Source organism: Tigriopus californicus, chromosome 11, assembly GCF_007210705.1.
Source record: "Tigriopus californicus strain San Diego chromosome 11, Tcal_SD_v2.1, whole genome shotgun sequence".
Taxonomy (NCBI): domain Eukaryota; kingdom Metazoa; phylum Arthropoda; class Copepoda; order Harpacticoida; family Harpacticidae; genus Tigriopus; species Tigriopus californicus.
Genome location: NC_081450.1, coordinates 7,213,667 through 7,240,422, shown reverse-complemented (window position 1 = coordinate 7,240,422; position 26,756 = coordinate 7,213,667). Strand labels below are relative to the sequence as shown.

At 43.5% G+C, this 26,756-nt stretch overlaps 1 protein-coding gene across 3 annotated transcripts; it reads right to left on the bottom strand.

Annotated features, from left to right (window-relative positions):
* Nucleotides 1-1,477: 1,477 nt before the first annotated feature.
* On the bottom strand, nucleotides 1,478-26,756 carry LOC131890904 (putative transcription factor capicua). Of its 3 annotated transcripts, none has more exons than XM_059240350.1 (7): nucleotides 26,348-26,756; nucleotides 16,926-17,343; nucleotides 16,296-16,859; nucleotides 15,949-16,222; nucleotides 14,192-14,483; nucleotides 4,530-4,908; nucleotides 1,478-4,454 (listed from the first exon to the last, which is right to left on the bottom strand). In XM_059240350.1, exons 2-7 carry the CDS (start codon nucleotides 17,135-17,137, stop codon nucleotides 3,863-3,865), a joined length of 2,313 nt encoding a protein of 770 aa, XP_059096333.1. In that variant the 5' UTR covers nucleotides 17,138-17,343; nucleotides 26,348-26,756; the 3' UTR covers nucleotides 1,478-3,862. The 3 variants fall into 3 exon arrangements, with proteins under 3 accessions (XP_059096333.1, XP_059096334.1, XP_059096335.1); XM_059240351.1 differs by lacking the exon at nucleotides 26,348-26,756 and adding an exon at nucleotides 24,682-24,799; XM_059240352.1 differs by lacking the exon at nucleotides 26,348-26,756 and adding an exon at nucleotides 17,480-17,727.

The window sequence follows — 26,756 nt, the reverse complement described above, 5'->3', positions numbered from 1 at the left end:
CACGGTAGCGTCTAAAATTGGCACATTTAAATTGAACGATGGTTTCCTAAAGCAGTGGTAAAAATGCGTATGTATTTTTAAGTTCCTACTGACACTAAACAAGAGCTTCTTTCAGGTGATGTATGGTAAACCGAGCTTGGCAAACCGAAGTGGAACCATTGGCATTGCGTATTCATATAAGTATTCCAGAGCATGCATCTACTCTGTTGGTATGCTGTAATAGATTCTCCGTACGACTGTGATTCAAAATATACTACGTATACTGTAGTTGATACATTCAAGGTGCTTATATAGCATTACTTTCTACTCAAGAACGGTCGTAAAAAAATATTTCAAGGCATAAGTACAAAAGCAAGCAAATAATACGTGACCCTTGTTTGTAATAGTTGCTAAACCCTTTCCCATAATTGATATATCGTTCAATGTGAGCTAGAGTATATATGATTGGAAGTGCAAGGATGTGTTTGTGTGTGTGTGACAAGGTATGTGAGACTGACATAATAGTTGAGGTGGCTGTAGCCATGTTGTCGTTGACGACGAGGACGATTCTTGTTGGGCTTGATGTTAGTTTGCACGCTAGGTTAATGAAGTACGACACAGTTTTGAAATATGCATGCATGTGATGGATGAACACCCGAATATTGTCACAGATTTTGCTTTTTATGACAAGATGTATGATTGATTTAATTTTAGTGAGCCGTAGCCACTTTGACTAACCAAACTGATGAACAATCCACCTGGCAAAAAATGGTCCTGATCAAATATTTAAACATGAGAAAATCCATTTCCACCGTGGTAACCCCACCCAAATCATTTCCATTATTCTCGAGTCACCACCCCCACCATCACCACATAGCTAACCGCGTAGTGTGGACCATCATTCTCTAGTTGAATCATCCAAATGATGATGTCGTATCAGCCGTTGATTTTACGTATGTAGACTCTGCTTCAGACACTCCATATTGGACGTACGCGTACGACCAACGCAAGCACAAGACTCGACAATTGTCGTGGGCTTAGCCAGTCACTTTCAATTTGGCGAATGCTCGCTCAGTTGATTCGAATGGAGCATAGTAATTAGCAGCCGTGACCATCTATCCGGACCTGATTTATGTCTGTACTCCTATTACTCACGGGGACATTCATTCGTTCCAATTGAAAGATCAAATGACGTCGAATTTTTAATGGTAACACATCTACATATACGTACACAGAGAGATACTACATATGAGACCCTAGTACTTGATAATATGCCCACGACACATGTGATAATCGAAGAATTTTGACGAGGCTTCGCTTGAATGAGAAAGCGTATACAATGTGCCGGGTTCCTTCGATCGCTCTATGTAGTGAATCCCGTCAATGTAATGTATGATACATAAGCGTGCTGTACTAGCATTATCACGTTTCCACCTTCAAATTCACTTTCCAGACACCTTGCTAGTTTGGCAATCAAGAACAGAGGCCCTAGACAGGATCGAGACTCGCCATTATGACAACATTCATTTATTTAGTCTGTTCGAATACGAGAATATCGAGAAAAATACTTGATAGGATTGGGTTCTTCTTTTTCCGTTTTTGTTTTTGTTTTTAGAGATTCACAGCAAACATTTGAAAGGGGAACATAGCGCAGTTCTTTGCTTCCAATTCTTTAGTATAATCGTAGTAGTTGTGGTTGTTGTTGTGGTTGTTGTTGTGGTTGTTGTTGTGGTTGTTGTTGTGGTTGTTGTTGTGGTTGTTGTTGTTGTAGTAATGATGATGATAATAATAATAATAATAATAGTAGTAGTAGTAGCAGTAGCTCTTGTAATGCCAATACCATTAGAATGATAATGTTACATCAGTTTCAATTGATTGGCGTACTTTTGTTGGACACTGTTTGAACACGGACGGGGAACAGGAACATCACGAGTTTTATCGACCACCTTAGCTTTCGTTTTTCGGCACGGAACTTTCAATAAGACGTGAGGTGAGGTGAGGAGGGTGCGGAGGGTGAGGGCGATTGGGTGCTGACAAATTCAGGTCCACCCAAACGAGTAGACTGGACAAAGAGGGCCTCGCAAATGAGGAAATGTGGTCTTGAGCAAGATATCAATGCTGGAAGATTCGGAAAGGGAGAGGGTTGCAATAGACATCGGTTAACAAGTAATCTAATCATTGAGGAGAAGAGCCGTATACTATGTAGGGATGTAGGTGGTACACTTGAGCAAAATTGATTGTGCTTGAGGAGGGGATCCATTGGAGGGATGGGAGCTATGAAAGCAGAATGATTTGGAGGTCAAGGAAACGAGACAAGATCACGGATAACAACTTGGCGGGAAACGCACGGATGACGTATTCGTACAAGTACACGCACACACTATGAAGAACAATAATATCCATTGATCAATTAACAATCTTGAGAAATAGAGACATTTCGAATTGCACCCAATTTGCCAACTCGTATGATAGGAATCGCAGATGTCATTTCGTCTGAGCACAAGTTTCTGACTTTCACCACTCTTTCCATTCGCCCAATCACTAAAACGGGGACGGAGATGGGGAGTAACGACAAGGATGTGGGATGGTCCCAAAAGGCCAACGTGATCGTGTCCAGAAATATACAGTTTTGGGATAATGATTATGATATACTTTTTGAGATCACAAGTGCTTTCACATGTTTCACGACAACGATTGTTCTAAAAAAGAAGTGCGTGCTCCACAATGCCATACAATCAAGTTAGTGACATTTGGGCACGAGCAAAAATAGAGCTAAATATAGAGCAGCACCTGCGGGCTCTCTTTGAATGGAGGGATGGAGGGATCGTCGAGAAAAGGTAGTCACAAATACACACCTATTAATAGATTGGGATATGTTTGGGTTCCTAGTTGAAACATTGCAGGCAATTAGACGGCCACAGAGGCAAGAAGAAAAGGAAGAAGTCAAAGAAGAGGTGGTGGGAGTGGGTTCATAATCAAGTTACACTTCCAAGATCTGAGCTCCCTCCCTCCCTTCCCATGGAGAGAGAGGGGGGGGGAGTGTGTGGGCAAGTTGAAGCCACATAAGCACATTGAAAAAGTTATCACAGATTTACAAGCACATTGCGTTGTGTTTAATTACTTCAGACACTGAAACATCAGTAGTGAATTGATGGTTGGATGAGTCCACGAAAAAATGTGGGGAAAATGAGGTCTACTCTACCAAATGGTTGGAAAGCTTACACTACCGATGATTGAATGGGTGCAAATATTCCTGTGCTGGTATTTCTACTCACATTTGCACGATCTCTGTGTCAGAGAACTCTTGTTTTTGGAATGAAAACTATAATGCCAAAAGGAATGAGCGGGTTTAAAATTTGATCTCTAACGCAAGAGTTTGACAGAAGAGTATGTGTAAACAAGACTAATCATCAGCGATGTGATCAACTCAAAATGAAAGGTTTTTTTTTGAAAACGGATGTCTTTGATTGTGTTGTTCATACGTAGAATAGAAATAACCATAATGATAAGTCTCGCTTCAGCAAGGGAAATTGAACATGAAAGACTTGATTACTCAAGAGAGGTTTTTTTTTGAATTCAAGATATAATATTGCAAAAATGAATTTGAAAGCAAGCTTTCCTGGATGAAGGGCATGCTTTCTTTCTGTTCCAACTGAGTACACCGATAAAGTAGTACACGTGATAACAATGATGGTGGCGGTGTTGGTACTAGTAGTTTTAGTAGTAGTAGTAGTAGTAGTAGTAGTAGTAGTAGTAGTAGTAGTAGTAGTAGTAGTAGTAGTAGTAGTAGTAGTAGTAGTAATAGTGGCAGCGACAACAACAACAGCAGCGTTAATAACAACAATGGTAACAGCAAAAACATAAAAGGTGTGTTTCATGAGATTCAAGATGTGGCGGTGGCACTCGAAACCGTCACCAAACGATCAGATCCAGGCAAACCCGATAAAGGTTGAGCCGGGACTGCGGTGGGTCGAATAGGGCCCATTCCCATTTCGTATTTAAGATTGGATGGCATTACCGTCGAGGGCGACGAGACCGATGTGAGGTTGGTGATCGAAAAGTTGTTGCTGTTGTTTTGATGATTGTGATTTTGATGCTGTAGCTGTTGTTGATGATGGAGATGCTGCTGTTGTTGTTGTTGATGCTGATGATGGAGGTGTGACATCATCCCAACCGATATGGTTGGAGCACTAGTCGTCGTGATTAACGTTGTCGACGATGAGGAGGAGGGGGAGGAGGTTATAGAGGAGGACCCGTTATTACTGGCACAAGCATTGCTTCCCAAGTTGTTGATTGTATTGTTGTTTGGTGTGGTTGTGGTTGTACTAGTGTTGTTGATGGTTCGCTTTCGTTTCCAACAATCTGGATGAAGTTTCTTTTGCTCCTCAGCCATGAGTTTAGCTCGATGGGAGTAATTTTCGCGTTCCTCCTGTGGTAATCCTTTCCATGCTTCGCCTAAAAGAACGCTGATGGCCCTGAAAAATGAAGCAGAAAATCTGATCATGAATCACATTCTTCGAAGCCAAGTCAAAGAAAGCTATTTTCCATACCGATTGTCTTTTCCCGGGTGTTGCTGGATAAGCTCCAATCTGAACTTCTTAGCAAAAAGCATGAACCCGTTCATGGGCCTCTTGGGCTTCTCCGGATCTTTTTCTTTCTTTTTTGCCGGAGAAATGGGCGGTGACATCATGGACTTCCCCAACGAGGTGGTCAAGGCTGACGGGACAGACGTTGGAAGTCTTTGATGGAAATTTCGTGCCAACGGGGATTGAGGATCATCGAATTCGAATCGACGCAATCGGTCACTGAGATCCGGTGTCTTGACAGCTTCAGGATGATTGGGAGGAATACACACGTCGCCGACCGAGATCTCTTGACAAGGAATGCCATACTTCTCGGAAGTCATCCGGGGCTGGATGGAACACCATCCTGGAAAAGAGAAGAGAAAAAATGACGACTCCCACTCTCTGGATGGATCATGTATTGAGGGGTCCAGTGCGTATGCATATTGACTTGAGGGCTAGAGAGCAACGCAAGAAGGGAAGTATTCATAATTCATAGGGATGGACAAATGCAGTTGTCTCCATATCTGATAAGCAATCAGCTTTTCATTTGAAAAAAAGATGTGCAAGGGAAAGAAAGGCCAAGCAGAGAACAATTGTGACCTTTCTGAGCCAGTATGACAAAGGCTGAGCGAACAATTGGCAGTAGTCGTTTGAACTGACGAGGACGTAAATGCCGAATAATATATTTCCATGCTTGCTTGCTTGGGCGAAGGAATACAAAAAAGCAGATTCCTTAATCTCTTTACTTGAACTATAGAACATTCATGGCCACGATATAATAAATATGCAACATCTTTTCCGTTTATAAGAGCCCGGATGTTCGGATGTTCAGAATCATTAAAAAATATAAGAGCCAATGTGCTTGGTCAGATTATATGAAGATCATAAGGAAGAAAGCATGGGATGAACTTAAAACAATCCAACATTAGGAAATGGGAAATTAGCATAACTTTTTCTTCTTTACAAAACTTTCGCTTTGATTGAGTATAAGCCTTCCTGTTGGGCATGACCTACCTATTACTGTTCTGTTAGTGATGGTGGCCATCGCACTACTAGTTCAATTCAGACTACGGAAGTGATATTTGATACTATTCATTTGACCATTTTCGATCGCTCATGCAATCTACTCTTTAAACATACATATTCAGCATGGTCTAGGTAGGTCTCTTTCTTCTGTGGCAAGTGTGTATTTCTCATATTACCACGACAGCATTTCCTATTGTACATTTACAATATTTACAAAGACAAAAGAACTGATGAAAAAAAGCACTTTATTCAGTTTGTTGGCCTCAAAAGTAGAAAACTCGCTTTAGTTCCTGCATAACGAATACGGGATAAGCTATTTGTATGAACACATGATTTATGGAACACTTGATAGCTTGGAAGAGCAGAATTAGAGAAATGTATGTACTAGAACATATCTCGACTTGGCTTGACTCTGCTTTTCCACCGCATCCGGTACAACGGCGACCAATGCTGAGCACATTTTGGCATTTCACCCAACTCTTGAGGAGCTTCAAGGAGGTTATTTAAACCTCACTTTTTATCATCATCTCCCCCGTCATCTTAAAAAGGATGTAGAAATTCCTTTCAGTCCAGATTCATCCAAGTTGCAAGTACGTATTGTATAATGAAGCATCAAGTTGTCACTCACGCACAGACGAAGATATCTAATGGAGAGCCAATTCTTGAAACCATAAAGTTTTAAAAGCTTGTGCTTGACAAGTCCACCATTCATCCAACCAAAGGTCAAGCAAACTAATATGTTTCTCTTTAATCTCACTCTCAACTACGTAAGCGGGAGCTACAAGCAATTCATTTTCAAAATGAGTATCTTCCAATCGGTTCACTACAACTTCAGCTCACCAGCAGATCATTCACTACCTTTTATATTAGCTCACCGTCCGCACAACGACGTCGACGTCGCTACTTTCGACAAATACCTTGACTTCCGTCGGAAGACTAGCCATTTCTGAGAAAAAAGTTGAGGCGCCTATTCTTCTCTCCTTTCAATGCTTGGATAACTTCCCATGTTTTTTTTATCAAGTTATAACCTCGTCACAGGAGGTAGGTGGGGGCCAAGTTGCTTGTCAATGGCCAAATGTAGATAGCAATTGTAGCATGCTCACTAAACAGGACGTATGAACTGGTGTGCCAGGTTCATCGCCATGTAGAGTGTAAGTGCGCGTATGGCTTTGAGGAGTGTCGTGGTACCTTCTTTTTGCTCGAGATTGAGGTACGTGTGCCACAAGCAGAGATGGATAGGTCTACACGGTCTACACGGTCTACACACCGTATATATACTATACGCACATACAGACATACAGTGGAGAGTCCATTGGCATAAGCCAGAACTCTGCTCCTGAGACACACCACAACTATCAGGGTGGAGAGACAAGTGGGTCTTCTTCGTCGGCCATTACCAACCTGCCGATTGACTTCCTCTCTCCAGCCCAAGTTTGCCCCGAGGCTCCTGCAAATGGTGGGAAAAGAACGAGCCAAATCTGAATTGATTGCACGAGTCGATGGATTTTTAGAGCTTCTGTAATTCGGGTGAATTGGGTTCGCTATCAACGGCGATTCTGTTTCTAGTACAAGTGTCCGTGCATACAGACGACTCGTACAGTATGCCAGGTTTCATTTGAATCAAGTGGTGAACGTAATATGGGATTGGTCATTTACCACAAATCGAAATTCATACCCTACTCAAGCAAATACATACGTACAATAGGTAACTTGTGAAAAATGAATGGTCCTTAATCGAGATGATGGACTCCTTCTCTCGAAATTAACGCCGAGTTTTCCTCGAGGTTCTCAATTACGTAGAACATCTTCGAATGAAGGATCTTGAAGCGAGTGGATTGGAGAAATGAGAGACAAAGCCATTGCGCTTGCTCGGTCTTAGATCTCGAGTTCTTTTAACGAGGAGAGGCTCGTACAACCATCCAAGTAACCAACTGAAACCAAGGCAACATCATAATCTAGTTACTACTGTCTGCTCTCAATCTTTTTCCATTCATTCCAACCAAGGCAAGCGACCACGTTTCCCCGAAAACGGAACAGTCTGCCTGCCAAAAGATTCAACGCTCAAGTGATGAGCAAGCATTCACACAACCACACTGGATGAATGGAGTGGGCGTTTCTGCGGGCAGATTTTGGGCTGCCATTAATGCATTAGGATGGATTATGACAAGTTGAAACACAAGTCTCGCAACGTGATCGGCAAGCCTTGCCAAGAGAACATGGCAACCATTTTATTTTGGTCCCTCAAATAAGTTCCCGAAATAGCTCTTTTCCAAAAAGGACAAGATAGCCGAGTAGTGCGAGAAACATGGAAGAGAGAACGCGGAGAAGAGAAAGAGAGCTAGGGATGATCTATTTTGAAATGCATGCTTCTCTTCTGCTGTAGCCGTAAAGATGGGAAAGATTAAGATCTTTACTGTAGAAAATATCACATAGGAAGATGAAAAGAGAGAAGAGGGATTTAATCATCATCGTACGTCTCCAAACAAATGCATCCCGATCCATCCTATGACTCGTTTTCAAGCACGCCAGCTTCGACGGATAAGATTTCCCAGAACCAAAACCAAATCATTTTCGTTCATCCATTGGGCATAATGTACTAAGGTGGAAAGCGATGCAATTTCGAACAAACAAATTCCTATTGACTACCACATAAAGCGTTCTTTGGCATATTTTTGGTCTTGAGTGCTTGGGACGAGCGATTCTAACACTTCAAGAACATGCAACCATGGTCCGACATAGATAGCGAAAATATTTCATTCCTCATATTAACGTTTTGTAGAAAGGGCCTGCTACATGTAAAATCATCATCCAAATCATGATTTTAAGGGCTTCAGGATTCTAATCACACGAGCTTGATTCAGTTACGCAGATCGTACATTAACTTGACAAATGTCTCATGAGGGAGAAGAATCCTCAATTGATGTCCAAGAACATGCCAGGTAAGTCGAAGCCTCTCCAAATCTAGATTTTGCTCCATCCAAGCACATTCCTTCATAAAAAATATTCGAGACCAATTTTGAGGCTCTGTTGTAGCAATTATCCAGGTTTCTTCCTTCGTTGAGTCTCATTTTTGAGGGAGGAGAAAGGCGGAGGAGAGAAAGAGAGAGGAAGAAACACTTGTGGATTAACTGGCACTATCCTCGGTGATGCCAGCAATAGGGTCGAACACACGGACTAAGACTTGAGCAACTGAGAAGGAAGGTAGGTGATCTTAGCATCACTAGTATCATCATCTTATCTGACGACACGCAAACCCAAAAAACGTGAATTAAGATCAAACAAAATTTGGATAACGTGACCACATGGCTTAGAAATGGCGGAGAAAGATTTCCATTCAAGGCCTTGTACTTGTAATTCCACTTGATTGCCTATGCAACGCTCGCTCCAACTCAACTGTTGCAAGGGAAATACCCGATGAATTGTCAAACTATGCATTTTTGCCTTTTGCCAAGCACTTGTCCCACATCGTCCATTTGTCTGCTTCTCAGACAGTGGGTCGCAGAATTGCCATGGTCAAAATACAAGGAAAGTTCACGGATCAAAACGAACGAACGAGTTGTTGCCCGAGATCGCTCTGCTCGCTCAGGCAAAGATGAATCTGGTCGAACCTGGTCGAATGAAGATCAAGCACGACCAAGACTACGATCACGAAGATGATGATGATGGGGCTTACTCTTGACACAAACTGCAAATTATGATTCACCAAGAGATCATGAGATATTCGAAAGAGGGGAGATAAAGGCTAGAGAACTCGTAACTACTACAGCCATACCAACTATGCGTCTTGTTCTTGCACAATTGAACTCTATGTACGTACACTGCCTCCAGAAGAGAGACTTCTTTCAAAGTTCGAAAGGAGAAAGAAACTACCATGGATCAAACTGACCTGAATCAACTTTTTTACAACGAGGTTTCAAATTCATGTTCAAAGAGATTGAGGTCATTGGATGGGTTTATCCAGTGACCCAACTACCCAAGGATCATGCCCAATCGAAAAGGTTGAACCTAACAGAGCTAGCAGAGTGTCCCTCTGAGGAGCCTCCATAGAGAATTATTAGACTCCCTTGGCAAACTGTTGCTTGATCAGACCAGTTCGCGAGATCTTTTTTGGCGGGTGCCATCTCACGACTATCGTCACCAGTCACTAATCACGGGGAGGGACACCAGTCGATGGTCGACGTCAATCCTTGATCAAATTTCTATCCATCCACCCATCCATAAATCTGTGCTAGACTTTGATTTTTCCTCAACAATGACGCACTCTCCTCTTCTTGAAAGTTGGAACAAGATCTGACAAGGGAAGATTGAATCATAAAGGCTATACCCAAAACTTGGTTTTACACAAACCCTTCGGCGTCAAGAAACCATCAGATGGGCCATTAGCACCTAAGACCGACAAGCCATGCTTAATAACCTGCTCCTGTTGTTTTGAACCATCAAATGTAATCCAATCGAGGGACGAGTATCATGGTGAGAAAAGCCGGGCCAAGTACTGGTTGGACCGGGTAGGACCGGGTACGACATGAGGAACAATAACATCATTGCATTGATTTTTTTTTATTTGTTGCTCGATCTCGATGAACCTTGCAAAGCACTTCACATGCGTAGTAGTCCAACAGAAGAGGCTATCCTAACCTACAGCAAGATGATAGTCGTCAATTCAAGCATTTCCATCACCCCCACTTATTAAGATGGTTAGGGTCTTGGTCAGCAAACTCCGGACCAGATAGCAAACTCCCAGCTCAGTGTATCCAGGATTTTACCTAGATAGAGCGAGTCATTGAACCCATTTGGCGAGAAGAGGTGTCGATCCTTTGAACCGAGTTTAAACAATAACAACAAGAGCAGACCCAGGGATCGGCGACGACGAGGGGGGACAGAGTTGGGCCATTTTCACCTTCTTTTATGCTTCTGATTTTCCTACCCACTCCAATGAAACTACCACCAACGCCACGAATATCGTAAGGAGAGTCTCGGATCTCCAACTGGACATCATCGTGAATAAGACGAGAAAACTTCGAAAAGGGTGATTTGACAGCACACGTCTCAGATTTCACACCATCTCTCTTTCTTTCTCTCTCTCTCGCTCGCTTGCCTTCATTCTCCCTCGCGATCCTTCTCCCCTTAGCCTCGTCAGATCTTTTAGCTGTGAGGTAGCGGTCTCGTCGTCCTATTATACAATCACCACTTCTCAATGGAGAGCTAATAGCAATAACATAACAACAACAGGCACTTTACCCCTTCACATTTTGAGGGAAGCGAAGATCACTTTGTTTGCCATACATGAGCGAGTAGATGAGGATGTCTTCAAGGCAAGCTGAAAAAGGTGTCACACGAGGATTTAAGTATGGATTTTGCATGCATCTACCTAATTTGTACTAAATTCCTGATTAGAAAGCACCAACGTTTTTTCGATGGAATTCGATCCTTCGAATGTAAAAACCATCGTTCTCAAGCAATTGCAAAAGTGGACTAAAAATACTTTCAGCTATTAAAAAATGCTTGTTACGTTTCATACGCCGTAAATGTATACGGCATCCTATGATTTTGAAGCTGAAAGCTGCTTGAGCACATGAAATATTTTTCAATGCAAAATAAGAAACACATATGTTGAACAACAGGTTGAAGCTAAAGTAATGCTTCTCTAATTTGCACTTGAGTGCTGAACTCTGAACTTAGATTCATTGGTGATTCAAAGGCGGAGAAAAATAAGATTAAAAGTTCAACAGTAATTGAAAGTCGACATACTGCACTTACTGAATATCAAAAGAAACATAAACAAAAGGCACACAAACGCGGATACTACAAATGTTTACCTAGAAATAGAATTGTGCCCTTTTGAACGTATGTGGCGAGATGAACCAAGTCTATTGACTGAAACCATCCATTCTCGACAATGAAAAAAGGTCTCTGAGGAGAGGGGAAGCGCAAAACGATGGGGTACAACTACCTTAAAAGAATTACATTTTTTGGAAATCGGATCTATTTATGGTTTGTTATAAACTTGACCTAGCCCATTTACCATCTTCGTAATGGACAAATTGAATGGACAATGAGGGATTTTGTTGATCATGTACAACAAGACAAGAACTTGCCAAGATATGAGGGTGCATTATTTTTCTCAGACAGTCTGTTAGTCTGGTTCAATGATTTGTAATTTCGACCTTCGTGGAAATCTGTGATCTCTTCAGCCTATCTTCGTACGTATGTACTCGCCACTCGGTGGACTCGGTGCTGAGCTCCTCAATGGACTCGAGAGTGTGTAGCCGTGCGAGGAATAACTCGAGTTGTAATTGATCTGTTTCACATGTGCACCGCACTTCGCTCATCCAGCGTGGTTGGAAGTAAAACAAATGAGGAATGAACAAGGGTGAATCCGTGATATGAGAAGTGTCGAGATGTACATACTACAGGAGTGGGTGGGGGGGTTGAGTTATTTTCAGAATGAGAAATCTACCACAGATGACGGGCTCATACATATGGACTAAGTTGTATGTACACACGATGGCCAAGTTCTTGACAGGTCGTCCAAAGCGTTGTTTTAACCTTGCATGAAGCTCGTTGAATGAGAAAACACTTGTAACCGGTCATTCTGTGACGGTTAAACCTGGCCAGTTGGAGGGAGGAAATTGTAAAAAAGCACAAAGAAAAAGACGATCTCCCCATATCATTCAAAACGACGAAAGTTCAATCTGGAGGGGGACAACACTAGCATATTGCCTCGGCGGGTTCTTTGTTAGGAACAAGTGTAAGTTATATTCAATGACATATTGAACACTTGGCGTGCTAATACATTGCCATGAAAATGACTGAAGGAAGAATATATTAACATCCCCTTTCTTAACGTAACTCCCAGACAGAATCTTCCCTTGATAAAATTTAATGCACGGAAACACGAATTCGGGCTCCTCCGCCAAGTTGGTTTTGTGAACGAGATTTGATTGTCACGTTATTGGCCAGTCTCTAGCGAATTGATTTTCTCTGTATTATGACAGGGAGGTGAACCATTGGGTTTGAGCCGTCTACGAAAGAAAATTGTCCACCACCTCGACTGAATGGTTAATGACCACCTTTGTCATTCAGAAATCAAGATTGCTTTCGTCCTTTGAGTTGACCGAACCACCACCACGACAACCATTGAAGTGGCCAAACGAGACTCTGGCTCAAGAATTCATCACTGATGAGCCAGCCAGCCAGCCAGCCAGAGAGCGAGTGAGTGAGTGAGTGAGTGAGTCGACGGACGATCTTGCTATTTTCCTCTTGTTTCTTCTCTATCTCTTCCTGGCATTTGGAGAGCAACCCTCCAGTCTACAAATAGTTTCACTCCAAAACCCAAGGAAGAGGTGTCATTAAATGCAAAGAATTTGGTTCCCATTAAAAAAGACTAGAAACCACTTATCTTCCTTCTACAATTCCTTGTTCTACGCCAGTCATCGTCGATTGTTGTCCACTTTTCAATAGTTTATGAACGCGATCAGAGAATGATTCGGCAGAGGAGCTCTGGCCCATTCTCGGTCAAAACGCAAGTACCGACATGGGCACAAAGACCGTTCATAGAAATAGGACAAAAAGAATGAGAGGAGCAATTCCTAGTGTTTAAACATTTTAGCGATCATCCGTTTTGCTCCTTGACAACTGTTGAAGTTTTGCAAAATCCAGTTTACATCAAAATCAGACACCCGACGAATACTGTACTGAAATCACAGACTCGAAGTCTGTTGCTACTCTGTATTTGACCCGTTAGGGTCGCTGAAATGTGGGCTTTTGGTGAGCGAGGATCTGATTAAAAGTCGCTTTTCCATCAATAAAACGAGTGACAGTGGCATAATCAAAACTCTCGTGATGGATGAACCACTTGAATTTGGTCAATTGTCAAACTTGAAGACACTTGATCAATTCGTTCTCAAAAGTGGCGGGGAGGGGCAAAAAAATTGCAACACGCAAACTTTTGCAACAAGGATTATCTTCCGACGGACGGGTGAGGCGAGGCAACTTCTTCTTGGGTACGTACAAACACGTTCGTAGACATAATAGTGGTAAAACACCACCACAAAAGATGCGCATTGTTCTGGGAGTGATGTGTTACCGCTCACCAACGATCAACGACTTTTTTGGTTTACAACTCGAACAGAAAATTTCCTTCTAGCTTTGAATGTTAGGAATGCTTCGACCTCAAAGATAAAATTTTGCAAAAGCGTCCGAGAAGTTCGAGAAGAAGGCCTCACTATGGGGTGAACCAAACCAGGCGAGGAATGTCAGTCAAGGAAGATTGCAAGCATTTCCTTCGAGTCACTTTAGGGTGCATAAGCAACTTTTACGACAAAGAAGCATTCCTACTTTTACCAATTCATTGCTCGATTTTTTCAATGAATATGAATAACCTGACATGTGTTCGATCCATTTTCTCCCTCGCTTCTTATTGAACTGTCAATCTTTCGGAGGCAGACGCGCGTTATAAAAGCACGAATGAGTGTAGGTCTTCGATTATTTGACTCTCAATCATACGCTCGTCTCTCAATTGATTTTTATTATAAGAGCCTTCATCAAGGGCTAATCTACGATCAACTGCACAATATTTTGGTTGGGGGTACTTTTTTTCCTGCCTTCTCTCTATTGCTTACCTCGTTCCTTGACATAGAATGGATGGTCAAGCGCGGTTTCAGCCAACAGCTCAGTGGCATTGTCCTCTCGGTGGGGAGCCATCCTCAAGATAAGAAGGGTTTGGGAACTTCGGGCAGAGTCCCCGCCAGGAAAATGGGACGACGAAGTCGACGAGGACGACGACGAGGAGGCGGGGTGCTGCTGCTGCTGCTGCTGCTCAAGTTTGACCACCCCATCCTGAGACACGGAGCGGCGAGAAGCGGCATTGCCAGGGCCGCTACCCACCATGGGATCGTGCGATATCACATCAATCTATTAGAGAAGCGGGAAAGAAGGAAAGACAAAAGTGGTCAAAATCAGTTCTCGCAGTTCGCGCAGCTCTCCAAAACTGAACGGGCCAAATCCATCCATCGAATTCAATGGTTCCCTAAGCTTTGACACCACCAGCAACTCGAGCCGCGAGATAGGTGACACCTCGCTTCCTCCATTCCGCTCAACTTGGAGCTTGGACTACGGCTACTTCTTGAACTGCCAGTAGACCTCTCTTTTACGACGCATTTTCTTAATGAAAATTGGCTCCTTCCAATACAAATCTACGGACGACTGCGTGCTCATTCGTATGGTGAGCGTTCATCTTTGGGGTTTGAGGATTTGGGAGAGTACGACAACATGTATTTATGTAGGTAGGTAGGTAGATGTTGACGAGCTTGGTCCATGTTCTCTACTTTCTCTCATTTGTCAACTCAACTTCTCAAGCACTACCGTATTACTTGGCTATTGTTGGTTGGGCTGAGGGTCAAGCAGTCAGCCAGAAAATCAATCAATTGACTTATCGTCAACGCCCTATGCTCATCTCTGTTGGCAACGCACACCCTTGAACAATTGAAAGCAAATCGTCGCTTAACTTCGACGTCGTGAAATTTGAGGTCCCCGGAGACGCCCAAATGGAAGCAATCAGCGAGATTCTATTTGACGGTGGCTCTCTTATCGTTACGGTAACGACAACTTGCAATGGTGGAATAATAAATGATGCAGAATGACTCGTCCAACAATGTGGCTAACTTTTGTGTATCAACTGAATTTTTGTTTCGTCGGGATCAAGTGTGTTGATCAAGTGCTTTTAAATTCGAACAGAAAAGAGACACTTAGCAAGGAGTTGTCAATCCAAAGCAACAAGCGACTAAATCATTAATTCTCTCCTCAAGCCCCCACGTATTTCGGGTAGAACTTGGATGCATTATCACAAATAAGTGGGTGCAGTTCTAACCCGATGTATGTGCCATGTTTGAATGAGCTAGTAATCATAATAATAAACCATTTAGTAGATAACTCAAGCAAGTGGGTTATTGATTTCAGGGAAAACGTACCCTTAGGGAATATTAGCACGTAAATGAGGTCGGTCATCACTGCTGTGGCTCCTGTCTTTGGGCGCAGCCGGACCTACTTAATTACTTCGAAATTGGTTCACGGACAAATCGTCATCACTCGCTCCAAACAACAAAAAGAGTACCGACAATCACAAAATCGTGTATCAAAGCTTAGATCATTGAAAACGAAGCACTGACAAAGCTCACTGCTGACGTCAATTTATCCTTCAGACAAATCCGTCGTTCAATTCATACACAACTACAAATGACTCTAATACACTTCTGACACTTGATCAAACCTAAAACACTAGGCTTTACCTCAAGTAAAGCAACAGCAACCTTAGAAGACTGGGATCTCATTATTGATCTTTAAATATGGCCAAAGAGAGGCACACTTTTCTTTTGCTTACCTTGACAATTGTTAGACCATTGGGGGCATACTGGAAAGGATTTCTGCAATCCTTGGCCATCAAATCCTTGAGAGCCAACTCTTCAACTTGTTGCCAAGGAGTGTCCAAAGTGGGAATCAAGAACTTGATCATGGTCCCACTCACAAAGCAAAGCCACTTTGGAGTGGGCCAGGCATGGGACCACGATCGCCTTGGAGAAATCAAAGGCGAAGAGGGAACAGGTGAGGTGCTATCGGGATGCATTTGAGTATTGGAGGAACTCGCCGAAAGATATCTGAAACGTGAGATAAGCATGATAACGACCATCTGTTTCCTAAACAAATGGCACCAACCGAGTCCTCTCTTACCGTCTTTTTGATTCTGATTCCATTGACATGGTTGTTGCACTGCTAGTCCCGGCTCCATGGGGCAGATCCTCCCTTGAGGAATTGGTGCTTGATGGGTACGAGGAAGGGGCGGGAGAGAGGAGGGCCGTACTTGGGAAGGGAAGTGGGGAATGCGGCAACACGGGGCTGAACGACGAGAACATGCTTTGATGGGAGAACGGGACGTTCCATCCAAAAGGGGACGGGAGATCAGTGGGGGGTGTAGGATATCCGTTTCCAGAGGAGGTTAAGAAAGGGGACTTGGGGAGGCCAGCCGAGACCGCAGCCAGGGCATGGGCCTTGATTAGGGGCGGGACAGGGAAATGAGTAAACGCCGAGTTGGACGAAGCCAATGAACATCCTGATGAGGGTGTCAATGAGAGCGTTGATGAGGGAAACGGCAAACGAGGCGGTGCAGAACCAAGGGGACTTGAGGGAGCCGTATTTACGTTACGGAAATCGAGGAAAGACGGTCCAAGATCATTCGGACCAGCACTTTTGGGAGACTTGATGTCATGCAGGTCACGCCGAACTTCCAGCAAAGGTCTGAAACAAAGAGTTCAGCCATTTGAATCGAGTCTTTGAGCACACATGTAAGAGGGATCCCAATACCTTTTCCTAATTGGTAGACATTCCCGGGGCAAATCACCGGGAGATTTGGGAAGTCTGAGATCAGATGGCTCGTCGAGTGTGCGAGCATTTAAGTCCAATGGAGGTGGGATGGGTTTGATTTTCCGAGACGAACCCAGTAAAGGTGGCGAGTTCGAGTTGGATGAGGATTTCATGGACAAATCCTCGGGCTTGTCTTGCATAGGTTCCATCATGGGGCTTGTTTATGGACCTGTTGCAATAGCAAAGGGTCAACACTATGATTGGACACTAATCTTTGGATGTGAATGCTGAGATCAATGGGCGAGAGGGCTTCATGTCAAATGGGGAAGCATCCAACCAAAAATAGGCAATGAAGCAAGCAATCGCGCGACCACGGCTAAAACGTTCACGTGAGGTCAGTTCATATCCAAGTTCTTGCCTGTAATCAAAGCAGAGAATGGAAAAGATCAATTAGACACATCCCATAAGACTCTTTCGCGGGTGTTTTATGAATCATAATACACTGGCAGGGGAATAAAAGGCGAATGAAAATGAATCGCCTATGGGGAGCCGACCTCGATGGCTTTTTAATGTTATTTCGAAGATCCAACAAGCACTGCAGTGGCACTATGCAACTTCAGACCCAGACCAATAGAAAGAAGAGCTCGGTCGGATTCAAGTCAGCAGAAAAGTGGCACCTGAACCTTGATAGTTCGGATCTTAATTGAACAAGTCACCAGCCTGGTCACAACACTGTTATTATGATGACAACGTCAAAAGCATTGATTGCAATCTCGGCGTTGTTCTCCACTCAACTTCCTTATCTTCGATTCTCATATCGTCCGGAATGTAATAGATGTAAAGGGTCTATTAAGCTTATTCTTACTGTACTTGCGTTTTATGAGTGCGTCTCATTGTGTTTTGAATAAAAAATTGCACAACTTCTGATTGCTCAATCCTGATAAATGTGTAGTTAGCACAAGTGAGTATTCCCAGTGAAATGCGTCAGGCGACTAGCCAGATATTGCAGCGCTTAACGCTCTCTGAAATGATCATCTATTGGGTAACAAATTGCGCCATGATTTCAAGATTATTCATCGTCTTATATGAAATGAAAACAAATCACATTGCACAGGATTATTTTCAAATTGTTTTCCTTCGAAAGTTTCAAATTTCCTGTTCTAGGAAACGCTTCCACTTCAACAACCAGAGTATCTGGAAAGCAAGATTTCACTAGATACACCTCGAAGGAAATTAGAGAGTAAGCAAGCATATTTCTTGGTCGTAAATACAGCGATATCTTGAGCACAAAATGCGATGGAAAGAGGGAAATCAATCCACTATTACTTTCCATCAAGTCCTTTCGAACGAATGAATTGCACCACAAACCCATTTTCAAAATAATTTGCTCCATCAACTCGTCGGTCTACGACTGCTAACTTGAACCAAGTCGGAATTTGTGCAAAGACTATCACAAAGAATTCGTCAAAACCCGATTCTTGCAGCACTTTTCAAATTGGTGACTAGACAATGCAAAAAGTGAGACTGACCATGCGAACTAGATTTGGTAGACACTACGACAAATTCGAGAAAATTTGCTGATTTGTACAAACATAGCAGAGTGTGTTTAAACCTTGATAAATGAGCGGAACCTTGATTGTCTGAGAGCAGTAAAAAATGAAACAAACAAAGAAAGTAATCATCGGCTTAATACTCGAACACTGTCTCTGTCCAATGGCCATGGACGAATTTGGACCATCTGAAAGATGTGTTGGGTTACAAAACCTCTGGAATTCACAAAAGTGCCTTCATTAACTGTCAATTCTATACCGACACGACGTTAATACCTAGTTCGAAGATGGACATTAAAACATCCTGTGAATACAAAGATGGAGATGTGTTAGAAAAAAGAGTCCCATAATATCTCTTCTCTTGCTGGCCTTTGTTCACAATCAAGTAACAAATTTTCTAAATTACCCTCGTTTCAATGGAACTGTCCAAGCAAGAACGATGGCTAAAAAAATGGGCATTCGTCGTTGTCGATGTCGTTTCTTCCTGGACACAAAGAAACAAACCAAGTTCGAATACATTCACATCGTGAGTCTCCAAAGACCGAGCCATCTAGCTAGCCAGCTATCCAACTAGCCACCGAGTGAGCGAGTTTCGGAAAATATTGAGTGTCCCTCTTTTCTTTGGCTCTCTGTTAAGATGATTAGGAACTCATTCAAAGGAAAGAATTCCGGAGTGGACAAAAAACGACGGTTAAGTCACTTGGTACGCTATAACTGTGCCTTGTGCCCCTAATACAACTCTATGTAGAAAACCCCCGAGCTTTGGTATTGTAAGTGGCATACTAGAGTACTACTGACATGTTGTACGCAGTACCGTCGCCATTGAGATGGAACCCCGTGTGGATGAGAGTATGTCAGAGAAACGACTTCACGAACTACGTAAGAACGAAAGAACGAACGAACGCGGCTAGTTCTTCCACAAACAGTGAGAGAGAACTTGATCCTTCAGTTTCAATGTTGTTCTTTTTTCTAGCAGCGATTGAGCGAATGAGGAAAGAAGAAAAAGAGAATGAGAGAGAACGAGAGAGCTCTTCCCGGGCATGAATGAGACTTCATCCAAAGGACAAACCCAATCGTCGTCCTCCTGAGCTGAGGCCAAGAATCGGGCAATAAATTATCGCCATTCAGAGTGAAGCGATACGAGCACACATTTCGGACACACCTGTATCATAATCGTTCAATGGCTGTCGTGTGTACGAACGAAACAGATCGAGGCAGTCGCATGGTAATCCCCTTTGCTTCGTTCAGTCCTCCTTCCCGCTTGTTCGATTCACTTTTTTCATTCAAAGCGTTGCTTGGATGGATGACTGAGATATTTATGCTAAATGAGCTGTCTCGTTCCTCCATTTCTTCTATTGGGCCACAAAAAAGTTCTTCTTCACACCAAACGCAGGAAAGCTTTCAAATCAATGGAGTGGAATGAAAGGAAAGAGAGTTTAGTTTAGGCAGGCTGTTGAGAAAATTTGAAGAAGAGATCAAGGCTTTGACAAGCAGAGATCAACTTGTAACAGCCAAAAATAACAAGATCAAGTTTGAATGAGAGGGAGAGAGCACTCATGGCACTTCAAGAAGCATGATGTATCCGTTGTCGCCAAGAAGTTCGGCGAACGCCAAAGCACAGCGGTCTCGAAGGAGAGGAACGATTTTCAAGGTCTCATCATGTCCAAACCTTCACCGCCGACAAACATTAGCACAACCTTGGCATTTAACGGATCAATAGAGCAAAAATTGCATACATCGTTGTCGTTGATGTTGTTGTTGTTATTGATGCTACGGCTACTGTTCGTACTTCTAACACATTAAGAGAGCCGTTTTACCCCCCCCCCCCCCCCCCGGGGATCAACCCAAGACGCTAGGAGGATACTTCAAAATAAATGAAAAGAAATGAAGTCAGACCTACGTGGAAAGTAGTCAATGCCGGTCCAAACCATCATTGATTGAGGGAAGCCGTTGTTCAAGGCATAACGACAATCTCTTATCATGCCTTGAGACGGAATTGCCGTCAGAATGAAGTTGAAGGTGGCATTCCAAAGCCCAAGAATTTCTAGCTACCGAATAAAAAAAAAACCGAAGCGCATTCCCTCTGCTTTCTTGTTGGATTCAAGCTTGAGCAAATATTGGAAATGTATTCTATTTGTATGACGGATGGGAGTGAGAAGACCAAGATGAAGGAAGAGGAGGAGGAGGAGCACAAGGAGGGACGCTAACATGCATAGGGGCATGCAGGCCAGTAGGTAAGCAATTCAACGTCTTCAAACGATCCATTCAAAAGAGCATCGTCGTCTTTGATAATCATTCAACGCCTGCTTTTTTGGCCTCGACACCATGTTTCTGTCCCATTCAACAGTTCCAATCGATTGCCCGTCAGCCCATCATCAATTCTAAAGTCCACAACTGTCACATTTCTGCTTATGGAAAGGGCTTCCGATAGCAAAAGCAAAGAGCACCACCATTCAATTTGTTGTCGTAGATGTTGTTGTTGTTGTTGTTGATGACGATGATCGTAGACGATGCCGCTTTTTATCGCCCATTCTCCGAGGTGAAAATGTGGCCGGCAACGGACAAACTTCTCAACAAGCTGTTTGTCGTGTTTGTGAGCTGCCCATATCAGTCCCAACCACAAACTTTTTTTAGAGCCTCTTCAAAAAATGAAGTCCAAAATCTGAAGTTCCCCTTATTGTTCTGCCTTCTTTTCATTCACGTCGACGACTTGGAGTCGCCGACCGACCAACTCAAGCCTCGTTTGAATGGCTTGGAACGTTAGTAGTCCACTCATTTTACCTTTTGAGTCTGGTGCCCAGGTAGGACCGAGAATGGGGAGAAGTTGGAAGGAGCAGGAATGGAGGTGAGGGGGGGCAAGCCACCAACTCACTGGTTTGAGAAGCTGCCACCAGTGAAGTCCCTCTTTTGGATAGACGATAGACGAGCAACAATTCCAGTAGATCCATAGAAACTCGGGCGCCAACCCAAGCTAGATCTTACTTGGTGGGGCTCCTCCATTTGATAGATGCTCTCCTTCTCCGTTCGTGGACTCGAAGTCAGCCAGGTCCTCTTCTGACCACCAGCACCACTTCTATTAGTACTGCCACTACCGCTAGTGCTACCACTACGGCTCTACTACTGGTATTGAGACTCTACTTCTCCTGCCATTACTATTACATACATCCACCGCCACAACCATCATTCTCATCATCGTCCATTGAGTGCCTTCTACCAAGATTCAAGTGACAGGACAAACTTGCCTTGGCCGAGCACAATTTTGCATGTTGCTCGACTCTTGTGTGAAAAACGATCATCATCATCATCGTCATCTCGTGAGCTCTGTAAGATTTCATGAATGCACTATATCGCCAATGATGGCTGCTATCACGTGACTGAGTAAACCTAATCGGATCGTCATTTCTGGCTATCAAGATAACCCATCTGTTTGGAATTTTCAGGTTCTTTCAGGAGCGTTGTTATCCCTAATCAATTATCCGTTCTTGAATGAAATCCCGAGGAAACTTGGTGGGTTCTGAACAAAACGCGTCCGTCTTTGTTCCCCGTCAAAAATCATTAGCTCTTCACTTCTTTCGGCCCAAGAATGGCTCTTTGAATGCATTGCCTCAGCTCAGACTTGCTATTGGGCTCATCCAAATTAAGACTCAAGTTTAACCAGAAGACCAAACAAGTGCTATGTTAAAATTTTCTCTCTGTCACAATGAAGAAGCATCTTCTTTCGCAGGGCTTCATGCATCACAAACAACCAGCCAGGACTTCTCAGGTACTTCATAACAAATCTGTCAAACAGAATGTCGCGATGGAAAAAAAATTGAAGTAAAGCCACTCACAAATGGTGAGCACTTTGAAAGATATCATTGACGTTAAGTCTTTGCTTGTATTCATGGCATTTTTGTCAAAACTTACAAAGAAAGCATTTATATCTTACCCTTAAATGATTATTGGCAAAAATAGAGTAGTCACCCAAAAACCCAGGACTATCGAAAAGCTTCGAAAAGTATCATGGTTGGACTTCAATGAGTCATTTTGACCCATAAGTTTTACTAGGTGCACCCTTATGTGTGGATGTACATCTGGGTCCCAATTGGCTAAGATATCTGTTAGTGATTTGCCGTACAATTTCACAACCTGATCTCAATTCATGACATTCATCAGCTTGAAGAGTGTTTGTTTGGTCAAGGCAAGTGGGTCTCGCCAACGGGTTTCTCCCCAAGATCTGCATGAGGGCTAGCTGGCTGACTTACTGTTGGGCTATTCTTGTACACAGCTACCTAAATCTTTGGCAATACCAAGGAGGTCATGGAAAACCGGCAAAAGAGAATCATCTCTCTGTCTCTCTCTCTTTCCGCCTAATTCTCCAGCAAACCTAAAACACTCGTCAGTGGCCAGAAGGTCCGAGCAGTCTAAGAACAGAGAGAAAGAAAGAGAGAAAGAGAGAGAGAGAAAAAAGAAAGAGGGAGAGAGAGAAAGAGCACCTTAAAACAGTGGCATGGCTTCTCGGAGAACCACGTCCACTATCGGGTCATGTCACAGGTTCATCCATCCATCCAGCCGATCCAGGTTCTGACTTGAGGAACTGCGAGTGCAAGCAACAGTCGTGCGTGAAGCGCTCTCTCTCTCTTTCCCTCTCTCCTTCTCTCTCGGTCTCACTCTGTCTCGCTGTCTACGTCCCTCAAGGTATTGGGTGCACAAGCTTTGTACACCAGCTTGTTGAACAGCCCGTACTTCGAATCGATGGATGAACTCGCAATGAAATAAGTCGAACTTGGGATGAGCCGTAGGCCATTCAAAGGAGTAGTCGAAGTAGCCATGCTACAAGTCACCAATGATGATAGCCACACCATCATCTCCGCCTGGTACAAACCGAAGGGCTTGTGAGCTTAGAAGATATTCTCAACTCAACTGTTCTCTTTGGAACGGGGGAGCGAGCGAATGAGTTGAAGAGGTGAATTGCGAGCTCGACACTTGTTTCCTTGGGCTATGAAGAATACGATGGCAATAGTGGTGGTGGTGGTGGTGGTTGTGGTGATGGTGAAGGTGGTAGCATTGGTGCACGAGGAGGCAGTACTCGTTGTGGTGGTTCTATGACTTGTTGAATCAGTGCCCCGCCACCACCATGCATGCACCAGCCATTGTCAAGTCAAGAAGAGTAAAAGACTAAAGGGGAAAGAATAGACAGCGAGAACTCAGAAACTGATTTTGTTCTTGAATGAGAGCAAGCCGGAGAGACAGAGTTGGGGCAATCCCATTGAGAGGATCGACTGAAGATGTCTACGTTGGTCACAACGACGGGGCAGGTATCGCTTTTCCTCAGGACGACGGGATGAAGTGAAGAAAACACTAGCAGATGAAGATCTACACAATGGGCATTACTAAGTGCCCAAAGGGGTTTGAAAGGTTTGAACGGAGTCGACAAGCAAAGGGTTCAGAGGCCATTGCGATCTCATGTTCAAGAGTCAGATAAGAACGTCGTTCCACCTTGCATGCAGAAGTGGCTGCGGTTGTCGTACGTACATGCAACGATAAACCCATTTTTGATAAATTGGCAAGAAAGTACACTTATCGTTCGGGGGACAATAAGTTTGCTCATTCAGTCTTGTGAACTGTCGAGCAGTCAGGCAAAGACACCACGTCAAGAAGGATACAACCCTTGTCAGAGATGAGTCCGAAGGAAAGTGACTTGGTTGAAGTTTATACAATTGCTAGTTGTGCTCGCGGTTTAAGTTGGACGATGCTTCTTGGCATCTAACCCCTGGTCTTAGATGCTGACGAACCTGATGTTAATGAGCGCCCCAAGGCGAATGTGAAGTAAGGTAGCAAGTTCCTCTCCAGGACTTGCGAGTGGAACAATAATTTGTGAGTAAGCCTCCACCGCCTCCGCCTCCTCCTCTTCGTTCCTTTCCATCTTCGTCGACTATCTACCACCCTTCAGGAGACCATTCAAGGTAGCTCAAAAACAATTCAACTGGTCCTCGGTCGGCCAACCGGCAGAAGCATCAACAACTGGGTTAAAGGATGACTCTTCAATTGCCTGCCGCTTTTCTTCTCCAGCGACCCATCGGTTAGCTTGACTCGGGCATGATGATGGTGGTGGTGATGTTGTTGTTGTTGATGTTGATGATGACAAATCTGAGGTTGCAAATAATGGGGAGAGACCCTTCGACCAGCATGGGGAAGCGGTTATCATCATCCAGCAAAATTATTACCTTTTAGCTCTTGGCTCACTCCAACGATAAGAGGTAATCACTGAACGGAGCACCCACTAGGCGCTCGAGACTCTAGGGAATAGCGGCGCAGGGATTGCAAGCTTCAATTGTCTTCTCTCTCTACCCAATGGAAGTGTATCAAACGCAGAAGTCATGGGGGCATCCCCTCCTCAGAGCCCTGCAATCAAGACCACTTGGGCTTCGGATCAATCAAGATGAAAGGAAGATGCAAGTGATATCAGACTAAAACATCATCATGTTTGGTCCGCAATGACTGGGCAAAAGTTGTTTTCGATGGAGTCGGGCTGAAGAAACTGGCCAGATGATTTCTTTATGGCATATTTTTCTGCTGCTCCCGTTCATTCCATTTGAACGGGAGGGTGTTCAGGTCGACGCATCTCAGCAATGGCCAATAATGGGCAGGCATTGCGAGCTTTTGCCTTTCAAAGAAGCGGGTACACTATGTGGAGACGATATCATTCATGCCGGTGAGGACAGTTCAAAGGAGCGACCCGAAGCCGCACAAACTTAGTCGTAGCCACCGAAAATATGTCTGCCCCTCAACAACTTGATCAATCAATGTTTGAAACGTCCGAGCGAGCAGATTGAGCCCAGTGCATTCTTTCTTCGGCATGGCTAAAACCAAGATATATATATGTGCCACGATATTGACATTGGTTTCTGTACATTTACACATGTCCTTTTACGGGCTCACCAACGAGCTATGTAGAATATTAAGTGGCGTAGTAAATTAAGTCATGCTTACTGTGATGTTCGCGGCTTTCCCCTAATTACACAAGGTTAAACCCACAGTTATGAAGCATTAGGTTTCGGCATTACTACATAAAAAAAACTCGGATTCGAATGGTCATTTTGAGATGGAGCAAGGAAATATAAGGAAGGTAGGAGTGTAGAAAATGAACGGAATTGATGAAAGACGCAAAAGACGCACATCCCAATTGTTTAGTTGGAGCCTAACGTCCATCTTTGGTATGGGCTACCAAATTATCAAAATCAGATAATTCGGATCGCAGCATTTTATGCTTTTGATCCCCGAAAATGAAAAAATAAATATGAGTTCATTTTTTTTCACTGAAGTATCCTTCCTTTCATTCAAATCAATGAATGGACTGCAATCTCTCAAGGCCCAGGATTTTAGAAGGAACTCTCCGAGAGTTATTGATTCGATTTCCCACTTTTCTTTAAAAATCTAGACCATAGAATATTGCTGGATCCACCCTTAAACAATAAGTGCCTTTGTGTGAAGGTTGTTGAAGGAGTGGTGATTTTTCGTTTTGGCACTTACTTAAGCCAAGGATGAGCTCGCGACCACCGGAAAGAAACGCGATCGAGCTGTTGTTCTTGGGTAATAACTAATGAATACATGCAAACACAAAATGTTGTAAACTTCACATTTTGTCACCTCACATCATTCATGGTGCGGTGTGTTCCATGCCTGACTTGAATATGCCGACCATTTCGCGGTCAAGATTACCGCTACATAGTAAAACCCAAGAGTGGACCCAATTTTGATTACAGTGCCAACTGTTCATTCGACCGGTCGGTCCAACGAGGTTATTTCCCCATGTTTTGTGAATTGAAGTCACCCATGGCTCAGATCGAGTTTGGGACCATGGGCCGAGATTTATAATAACATCATTCTTACCTCCTGCGATGGTCGCCATACACTATTCCGTTTCTTAGGTTGTTTTTCTTCAAAGAAGTGATCGAACAAGTCGACGAGAGCGCGTTTGTTTTGCCTTTTTTTGCTTTCAGGAGACACTCACTATTTCAGATTCAGATGGCTGAGACTGACTGAAAGGTGTTTCAAACCACATTGAGATCAAACCGTCGAACGGCCACAATTTTAATATATTGCATGTGTGGAGGGAGACACAAATGATGAGGATGATACTTCAGTTGTCCAGAATTGTGTTTTTAGAGCCACCTCGTCTGATCAGTTTGGTGTTTCTCTGTGTTGTTGTCCCACGTTGATGTCAAGCGATCAGATAGACTCGAACAACTGAACACTCGCACGAAGAACAAGAACTAACACCACAGAAGGATCATCACAG